Below are 10,991 nucleotides of genomic sequence, written 5' to 3' on the forward strand. Positions count from 1 at the left end.
ACAAAACAAAAACCCAGTACGTTCAGGTTTTTAATGGTTGTCTGACTTGAAATAGGTTAGTGACCTCAATAAAATTCCGTAGTCTCCATTAACCTATATGAATAAACGATGAGTAGTTTGAAGAAAATTTCAGCAAACTATCCATTTCTGCTTACCATGCTTGTGAATTAAGGCTGTATCGAGGCAATACGCACAGTATGCACATATGCCAATTAGAGACTGACCAGTTGCAGTCCTAACAAATCGATGGGAAGATTCAAACAAACAATACTAAGTTGAATTTAAACTTCACCCCATCGCACAAGCAAGTGGCTATCAGGACTCAGTGGCCGAGTGGATAACGCGATGGCGTTTGAAGCGAATGGTACTGGGTTCGAGTCCAAGAGAGAACATCAACTCTGAGATGCAGGTACATCCAGCTGACGAGTCCCAAATAGGACGAAACGCGCGTCCTGAATTCCACTGTTAGCCACTATCCGTCTTTGCTTACCACGCTTGTGAATTTAGGCTATATCGATGTGATACGCATAGTATGCATATATGCCAATTAGAGACTGACCAGTTGCAGTCCTAACTCCGCCTGTAGCTCCTCCAGGGGCTACTGCCGGTCCCAAGCCCGGGTAAAGGAGGAGGGTTGGGCATGGGGTTAGCGACCCCATCCCGTAGAAAATCAACTCGCTAAAATAACGCTAACCAGAAAATAATTAATCAAACAAATTAAACTCTGCCCTGGGAGTAGAAGGAATAATTATAACGTCTCATGATGAAAGCCGAGTTCCTTCGGAAGTCATGAGGCCGATGAACCTTCTTACAACCAGAGCGACAATTTTTATAGGTACATGGAATGTCCGGACAATGTGGGAAACCGGAAGAGTCTTTCAAATTGCTGCAGAAATGAGAAAATACAACCTGGAGGTGCTTGGAATCAGCGAAACACATTTGACGCAGGTTGGACAACAACGACTGTCTTCAGGGGGACTTCTGTTATACTCCGGTCATGAAGAAGAAAATGCCCCACATACACAAGGAGTGGCACTGATGCTGTCTAGAAAAGCACAAAATGCACTTATAGGATGGGAATCTCATGGACCGAGGATCATCAAAGCCTCCTTCAAAACAAAGAGAGAGGGCATTACAATGAACATCATCCAATGCTATGCGCCGACCAACGACTACGATGAAGACGCTAAAAACCAATTCTACGATAGGCTGCAGTCAATCTTCGAGAAGTGCCCAACCAAGGACCTGACCATTCTAATGGGAGATCTCAATGCCAAGGCTAGAATGGACAACACTGGATACGAAGACGTCATGAGACAACATGGACTGGGAGAAAGGAACGAAAATGGTGAGAGATTTGCAAACCTATATGCCTTCAATAAACTGGTCATAGGTGGCACCATATTCCCACACAAAAACATACACAAAGCCACTTGGATTTCACCGGATCACACTACACAGAATCAAATCGACCATGTCTGCATCAACAAAAATTTCAGGAGGACGATGGAGGATGTGAGAACCAGAAGAGGAGCTGGTATAGCATCCGATCATCATTTGCTGGTTGCCAAGATGAAACTAAAACTCAAGAAGCAGTGGACAACGGCGCGGACAACATCACAAAAGTTTAATACGGCCTTTCTTCGAGATGCTGACAAACTCAACGAATTTAACATAGCCCTCAGCAACAGGTTCGAGGCCTTTCATGACCTACTCAATGGAGAGGGAACCACCATAGAGAGCAGCTGGAAAGGTATCAAGGAGGCAATCGTTTCAACATGTCAGGAGGTTCTGGGCCAAAAGAAGCACCATCACAAGGAATGGATCACTGTTGGTACACTGGATAAAATTGAAGAAAGGAGGAACAAGAAGGTAGCAATCAATATCAGCCGAACCAGAGCAGAAAAAGCCAAGGCACAAGCCGAATACACAGAGGCAAACAAGCAAGTGAAGAGGAGCATCAGGACCGACAAACGTAAATATGTGGAAGATTTAGCGATGACAGCGGAAAAGGCTGCAAGAGAGGGAAACATGAGACAACTGTATGATACAACAAAGAAACTTGCTGGAAATTACCGTCAACCAGAAAGACCAGTGAAAAACAAGGAAGGCAAAGTAATCAACGATATTGAAGAACAACGAAACAGGTGGGTAGAACACTTCAAAGAACTCTTGAATCGACCAGCTCCACTGAACCCACCCAACATCGAAGCAGCACCCACAGACCTCCCAATCGATGTTGGCCCACCAACAATTGAAGAGATCAGCATGGCCATTAGACAAATCAAGAGTGGCAAAGCAGCGGGACCAGACAACATCCCGGCAGAGGCACTGAAAGCAAATGTAACAGCAACTGCCAAGATACTCCACATCCTCTTCAGTAAGATTTGGGACGAAGAACATGTACCAACAGACTGGAAAGAAGGACTTCTCATCAAGATACCAAAGAAAGGCGATCTTAGCAAGTGCGACAACTACAGGGGCATCAGTCTTCTCTCAATACCAGGAAAAGTCTTCAACAGAGTATTGTTAAACAGGATGAAGGATTCCGTGGACGCTCAACTTCGAGATCAACAAGCTGGATTTCGTAAAGATAGATCGTGCACAGATCAAATCGCAACTCTACGTATCATTGTGGAACAATCAATCGAATGGAATTCATCACTGTACATCAACTTCATCGACTACGAGAAGGCATTTGATAGCGTGGACAGGACGACACTATGGAAGCTTCTTCGACACTACGGCGTGCCTGAGAAGATAGTCAACATCATACGGAACTCCTATGATGGACTAAACTGCCAAATCGTCCACTGGGGACAACTCACCGACTCGTTCGAGGTAAAGACCGGTGTTAGGCAAGGTTGCCTACTCTCACCCTTTCTCTTTCTCCTGGTGATCGACTGGATTATGAAGACGTCAACATCTGGAGGAATGCACGGGATACAGTGGACAGGCAGGATGCAGCTTGACGATTTAGACTTCGCGGATGATCTGGCTCTTTTATCACAAACGCAACAACAAATGCAGGAGAAAACGACCAGTGTAGCAGCAGCCTCAGCAGTAGTAGGTCTCAATATAAACAAAGGGAAAAGCAAGACTCTCCGATACAATACAATATGCACCAATCAAATTACACTTGACGGAGAAGCTTTGGAGGATGTGGAAATCTTTACATATCTGGGCAGCATCATTGATGAACACGGTGGATCAGATGCAGATGTGAGGGCGCGGATCGGCAAAGCAAGAGCAGCATACCTACAACTGAGGAACATCTGGAACTCAAAACAATTGTCAACCAACACCAAGGTTAGAATTTTCAATACAAATGTGAAGACAGTTCTTCTGTATGGGGCAGAGACGTGGAGAACTACGAAAGCCATTATCCAGAAGATACAAGTGTTTATTAACAGCTGTCTACGTAAGATGCTTCGGATCAGATGGCCAGACACTATCAGCAACAAGTTACTGTGGGAGACAACAAACCAGATTCCAGCGGAGGAAGAAATCAGGAAGAAGCGCTGGAAGTGGATTGGGCACACTTTGAGGAAATCACCTGATTGTGTCACAAGACAAGCCCTCACATGGAATCCTGAAGGTCGAAGGAGAAGAGGAAGACCACAGAACACATTACGCCGAGAAATAGAGACAGACATGAGAAGAATGAACAAGAACTGGAAAGAACTAGAAAAGAAGGCCCAGGACAGAGTGGGTTGGAGAAAGCTGGTCGGCGGCCTATGCTCCATTGGGAGTAACAGGCGTAAGTAAGTAAGTAAGTAAGTAAGTAAGTTGCAGTCCTAAAAACATCAATGGGAAGATTCAAACAAACAATATTAAGTTGAATTTGAAGTCTAAAGAGTTCAAACTGGTTCTTTAAAATAGAAAAGCGAGACGAAAAAAATAAACTAAACAAACACGATAGTCAAAGTTTATTGTAATAATCTACAAATCACCAAAAGAGTTGTAAATTGATTGGTTGCTATGACGTTTCACACCATTCGAGATGTATAATTCACTAGACAATATTTTCTTTGAACCTAATGTTTAAACAAAAGTGACCTTAATTGTCATAAAAAATGATCTGTCTACAAATAGGCTAGAATTAAATAAACTGATAATGAAACAAAGGGAAAGAACTTCACCGATGCGCATATACACACAAGTATTTTAACACAATTGTGTTGTGTGTAGTACCAGTATTTTCATATTCACATTTATGATATCCATTTTATTATTACATCACCCCTTTTAATTATATTGACCTCATTAAGATCAAAAAGAACGAAATATTATTCGTTTACTTCTGAGTTAAAAAAAGGACACTGGTTTTTTTGGTGACATCATTTCTAGCTGTGTGCTGTTAACCATCATTGTTCACTACTTCAACATAAAGTGAAGACGTGAGGTGCATATTTGACCTTTCTGTGAAGTCTAATATTGTAAGTTCCCATTTCTGCATTTGTTTTTCCACTTTTCGGTTATCTTATCAGATTATTAGCTTACTAACAATATGTAAGAACTTCCATCAAAACTTGAACGAAAGTTTTACATTAATTGGGCGTTGGGTTCAGATAAGACACTAAGGGGAAAAATTATATTTGTGAAATCTCAGTCACTTATTGTTATATAACCTGAGAAAAGCTTGAACCAGATTGTTAAGGGAAACGTTAGATCTATTTAAAATCCAGTCGCCCAGATTTTAGAAGCAAAATTTTCCTCCGTAATGTCTTAATATTTATTTCGTTTAAATAAAAGTAACATCATGAATAGTTTATCACAATGATAGAAAGTGTAGTTAAGATATAGCCATGAGTTTTGTATGAATGACGTCATACGCACAAGAATACTTTTGCTGAGATTCTAATGGGAAAGTGTGTAATACGATGGTTACTCACTGATGGTGTTGCTTGCTCCCAGTGTTACACTGTTAATCAACTAACGTTAGAAATGTGACCATTGAAGTGGAAACCAATAGTTTGAAGACGAAATACTCTTCATAAGACCTGATGTTTGTGGCTTTAACGCTGTGTTGTACTGTAAATTCTCTATCTCAATAAGTTCCAACACGAAATGAGCTAGAAGTTGATCGCTGCTTAGTTTTAGTGGTTCAATAACTCCTTAATTCATATTCGTTTGTCGAAGAAAATACCATCAAGGATTGCTGATCTCCAAACACTGTCCAATCAATTATTTCTGTATTGATAATTTCTGTATTCACAATGTTAGCTTTAGTGAACAAAGTTTATCTAAACGTTTCAGCATCAAAGCAAAGTTTTGACCACATATTCATCATCATTTGATCCTAATTAGCAGGAATCTTACATAGAGTTGAATTATATAAACTAACCTACTCAATTCCGTAATACATTTGTATTGTAATCTTGAAATTACTGTCGAACAAATGGAGAACATTAGAAGATATACTTCTTATTCGCTACTGTTCTACTACGAAAATAATATTACTTAGTTATAAACGTATACTCTGTACAAATCATTCTCGTACTTCGAACCAAAGTTTCATCACGAATTGATATTAGTTAATCATTGGGAACTATTCAGCATATGATTCCTGTACAGTTTCATTGAATGAATTCTCAGCAACCATTTCATACAACACTAAATCCATGATGTTTACATCTCTCATTAGCACAACATATTTATTCCACTGGGTTTAAGTCCGAAAGTACACATTTTACGAAATTCAATCAGTTCACTAAATAACACACCTCTAATACAACATAATCAGTGTGTTATTGTTCCCCTCCGTATTTGACTAACTGAACAGCTCAAAACATCCCACCATAACCTCGATAGGTCACTAGAAAACTCAGGGTAATTTTACGGTCAGATTATTCTATATAGACACTATTTCATAAGGAAGTGACTTCTATCATGAAACTGGATCAACTAATCGATTTCAGTGATTTTCTAGATTAAATGACTTCGTGATGATAATTTCTATTCAAACTATACTTTACTTGAAGAAACGAATTCAAGCTATAATAACAGCATCAGATCCCAATTCAGTGATTTAGAGGTTAAGTGTTCACGTGAAACCTAAGGTCCTGGGTTGGAATCCTGCGTGATGGATTGTGAATGAGCACTGTTCAGGAGCCCTATACTAGGATGAGATGGACGTAAAATACTTTCAGGTTCTCAATGGTGGTCTAACATTGACGGGTTCATAACCTCAATAATGACTCAGCAAACAACAAAATTTATTCATATGAGCTGGGGTCGATTCATTTTGATAATGATTTACTGATAGTTGACAAGTGTTTTAATTAATCTTCATATATGCTCTCTATCCTGACTCTAGTAACCAATTGTTCATGACTGAAATGAAAAACTATTTCTCTTTAATTTTCCACTACATTACTTTATATATATATAGCCTTGAAAATATCCACTTATCTCTCATCTTTTCATCTTCGTTAATATCATCTTCCTCAGTGTTCGGAATCGAAAAAAGACAAGATTCAACTACCCTAAACAATGGCTGTATGTGGTTGTGTTTTAACTATAATTAATAGTATAGTTCTGGTAAGTAATTCTTTGATATTTTTCAGCAAAATATGACATATCGACTCCCATGTTTCATAAATTTAATGAATCTCTTCTTTGTGATAATTAAACAATAAATTTATGGAGGTTTTCTTGAATCACAAATTCAACTGAAGAATATACCATTCAACAAGTGTCCCAGATTCGTAGTTATTCGCGTTTTGTTTTACAAACAATCTCCAATATAATGACACTGTTTATCACATTGGTGTTTCACTTTACAGTTCAGAGTTCTTCGTGGATTTTGTCTTTGATGTTTACAAATTGAAGCAGATTTTGTTTAATCTATTACAAACAGCTTAACTCACGTGCCCGTCAATTGATATTGATAGTCTTCTTGTGTTGTTAGTATTTTTTTATGACGTTGAGTATTAGATAGCGTTAACAAATGGGCAACGTCTATAACTGTCTTAAGTTTTGAAAACTGAACTCCGAACGAGAGGATGTAGTGCTCCTAAACAATTCTAATTTAAATACCCCTCAACTTCAATTATCATAATCACCAAGTATTTCAGAGAAAAATACCGTCGATCTAAACAAAATTATTTCTGCCGTTTGGTATTTAGAGCATTGCATTGAATTTCAATCATACATTTTAATGATCAGGATGACTATGATATCTATCATACAGATAGCTGAAAAAAATTAAAATCTAAAACTGAAATGTAGTTCATTGAAGTCATATACTCACTGGTCAGCAACCTAATCTCACTTAAATGCACCATGGAATCAATCTGAAGGAATAAACATGAACAAAGACTACATTACTTAAGACTAAATCAGCCACTAGATTAGCTTCTATAAACAACAATTATGATGAATGTTAATAGGAGATCTAAGTTAGGTTATGATTCAAAGCATCTTTCCTCAGATTGTTGACTGGAAGATTCACTGATTGATTAGTATGCATTGTTTGTTTTCGTTCCTAATAATGTTCCAATCAACTACACCGCATTATGACAGACTGCTGATCAATTAACTGCTCATATCTTTTAAAACGGAAATCTCAAAGATGCCCCAATAATTATATGATCAGGTTGTTCGAATTTTATTGTGGCAGAATATTACATTATTTCAAATAAACATTGGAAATCTTCAGTAGTCAGACTGTTTAGTTATTTTAAACGATAATGGGTGAAGATGATCTTAAATTCCATCCAGTACAAATTATCAATTCGGTTAGTCAGTGACCATCTTAGCTCTACATCATTGTCGTACTGTTTACGGGCCTTAATTAAACTGATTTTTGAACACAACTCTCAATCAATGTAACTTTACTACAAGATTATCTAATTTTCACCAAAAACAGCGAAAGCTCAGTTCGTGTACTGCTTAGCTGAAACATTTACCTTAATCGTCACAGTATTCATCGATAACAAACCACATAAAACTCGAGGAATAGTGATTTGAATACAAAACTTTCATGATCATGCTTGTCGATAATATCAATAAGTTAATGTGAACTACTATTACATCTATAACCATACATAAAGTTAATCATTTCCAAGGAAGTAACATCAATTCCTTTTTTTTCTATGGATAGACAATATCAATTGCCATCGCTATTGGTGGTGGGATATTTGCATGGAGTTCATCGACAGTCACAAGTATTTTAAGCAGTACATTAGTGTCTTATATTACAACATTATTTTCGAGTAAAATGACCGTGGATACCACATCATTAGTGAATAATATTATTAGCATTGTTCGTAAGTTAAAGCTTTATCAGCTACTTAATCTTATTGGATTGTATATTTGTGAATATTCATTTAATTATTTTGATATACCGTATTTGTTCATAAACATTCAGTCACAAACAATTGAAAATGAATCTACTCGGTTGACTATTCTCAGTCAGTTGGTATCAGTCGAAATGCGATTGGTAATAATGAACAATGATTTAATATATTCTAATCATTTGGGATTATTTATGATGACAGAAATCTATTGGAGTGATTATGTATCATACAACAGCATACTATTAATCTTGGATTGCCCTCAAATGCCCCGGTATGGCCAAGAGTGGGGAGAGTCCGTTCTCCCTCTCGAAATGCTCTCATGTGGCCACGCGTATACAGCCTCTGTCAGGGAAGTCCTACTCACTGCCTTCTCGTGGCATAATCGTTGTTTACGAAATTGAGAGGACGAAAAGCGAATGTCCGGAGCTTTAACCGGGTTGGTGGACACGGAAAGTCCACCTAGGGGAGTTGGAAAACAATCATCCCAAAACAATGTTGCACATGGGCTCCAGTATCCTGAAGGAACAAATGACGTATGAATCAATCGTTGGTCACCTGCTACCATGGAAATGAATCTCCTCACGATGCTCCACTGCATTGTGGACTAGACCTTCAGGTCAAAGGCTCGGGGTGTGCCCCATAAGAAAACCACCTGCTTCAGTCTGAGCATCTCAGCAGTATCACAGCCCTCACACAAATCAAATGAGATTTTTGCGGCGCATACTCATCTGGTGCTTCCTTGTACCAATATTTATGTGTTTAAATAAATAAATAAATGCTACTAATTGTTTCATGAATGTGATGTATGCTTAAAAAGATATTCAAAACATTTTCGAAATGGTGGGGAATTCGTTAATGAAGCTGTCAACTATCAAATACTGAAGTGTCTTTATTTTCGTAATACACTGACCTACTAATATGAAGATGTGTAAGCTTTCTAATGTGAAGAGATTCATAGACACGGTTTTCAAAAAGAAAATAACTGGTTACTAGATGATAAACGGATCACTTCGTCAGTCGTTGTAGACACATGGTTATAATTAAATTCACTCATAACCATTTACTAAAATGTAATCAGTCTACTATCCAGTTTTAGTAGTTAACAAACACTTGTTCAATACCACATTTAACAGACTTATGTAAACGTGAAATAAGTTGGGAACCAATAAATCAGACGGAGAAATAGACATTTCATTGTTTTGATGTATAATGTCTTGACAGTGCACACTCATGACTCTCCTGTAAGTCGAATCCACAAAGTTTGGATTTTTTTAATGATCGCACAAACTTTAAATTGTTGTATTGAAATCTGTTGATTGACATTTTCAACTTCGATCAATTTGTAATACAACTCGGCAACCATTCAAAGGAATACATCACTAATGTCCGCTGATATGGAAGTTAGTTCTCATCATCATGACTAGTAGTAATGTTTGAAAGTGGACTGTTCACTATTGATTCTGTATTTAGCTTACCACTTTGTTTTTCTAACATTCTGTCAATATAGAACCGATCGGAGTGGTTATCTTCATCATCGGGATGGTATTGATGGCAATCTGTTTGTTGGGTATAATTGGTGTGTGTTGTAGGTCGAAAGTTTGTCTTGGATTGGTAAGTGGGGTGATACTTTTATTGAACAGTTTGAAAACTACACATTTGAGTTGTTCTAGTAGTATGAATGCATAGAAACTGAATGATGAAATTGCCAGAAAAACTTAGGTGGCTTAATTCGTAATTCGTCCTCAAACCTACTCTACCTTAACCCACAGGTTTACGAAAGACGGAACGAATGGTCAACTGACAACAAATATGTGCATATATGCTAGCAAAAGACTGATGGCAATCCATTTCTTAATATCAACAATGAGATAATTCAAATCTTAATAATATTGACACATACGAATTGCAAAAGCAGGCGGTTTTCTGGTAACAGTGGTTCTATGGACAACACAATAGTCATTTAAAGTGAAAGTACTGGGTTCAAATCTCAGACACACAATCGTGGTCTTCACACTTTTCAAGGCTGGTGGGATCAGTCTTCAGAAGCGTAAACTGTGACCAAATCCGACAGTAGAACATATTTATATATCAGAACCAATGTACATCCATTAGATTCTGAATAGAAAACTAAGGTAGAGCATTCCAGCTATCAGAATGGAAAAACATCATCAATCATCTGGTGTAACACTCACAAACATTAATATCATTCTCAGTAATTGGAATTTCGTTGAGTCTACTATACTGTGATAATCTAAATAGGCTTAAATGAAGAACAAAAATTAAGTCAATCTGTAATACCGATCAGTAAAAATGGAAAACGTCACATAATAGTATCTATTAGTTTATAATGCGTTTTTGCAAAATATACTATAATGAAACGTAATTTCATAAAGAACATGGTCTTCGAAATTTCAAAGCTCTGTATACTTTAAATTTGACAGAAATAGGTATCATTACCAAGTTTTGATTTAATAATTTTGAATAAATTGAGCATTGGGTAGATTGTTATAAATAAATATTATATATTTGTAATATCCCAATGGGTAGAAAAAAACTCAGCCTGTAGCTCCTCTGGGGGTTACTGCAGGTCCCAAGCCCGGGTAAAGGAGGAGGGTTGGGCATGGGGTTAGCGACCCCATCCCGTAGAAAAGCTAACTCGCTAAAAAAAACGCTAACCAGAAAAAAATA

At 37.6% G+C, this 10,991-nt stretch overlaps 1 protein-coding gene and 1 non-coding gene across 2 annotated transcripts; both read left to right on the top strand.

The window, feature by feature from the left end:
- The first annotated feature begins 318 nt into the window (after positions 1-318).
- Positions 319-391, top strand: Smp_tRNA_00394_Pseudo_TTG.1.1. Its single transcript has one exon. It is a non-coding gene (tRNA).
- Positions 392-7,694: 7,303 nt separating this feature from the next.
- On the top strand, positions 7,695-10,651 carry Smp_139990 (hypothetical protein; the record flags this gene model as incomplete). The annotated part of the gene is made up of 3 exons (XM_018798690.1): positions 7,695-7,742; positions 8,108-8,273; positions 10,563-10,651. The coding sequence occupies 3 exons, from the start codon at positions 7,695-7,697 to the stop codon at positions 10,649-10,651; spliced, it is 303 nt and encodes a 100-aa protein (XP_018653607.1).
- Between the last annotated feature and the right edge of the window lie 340 nt (positions 10,652-10,991).

Source organism: Schistosoma mansoni, chromosome 7 (genome assembly GCF_000237925.1).
Source record: "Schistosoma mansoni strain Puerto Rico chromosome 7, complete genome".
Taxonomy (NCBI): Eukaryota; Metazoa; Platyhelminthes; class Trematoda; order Strigeidida; family Schistosomatidae; genus Schistosoma; species Schistosoma mansoni.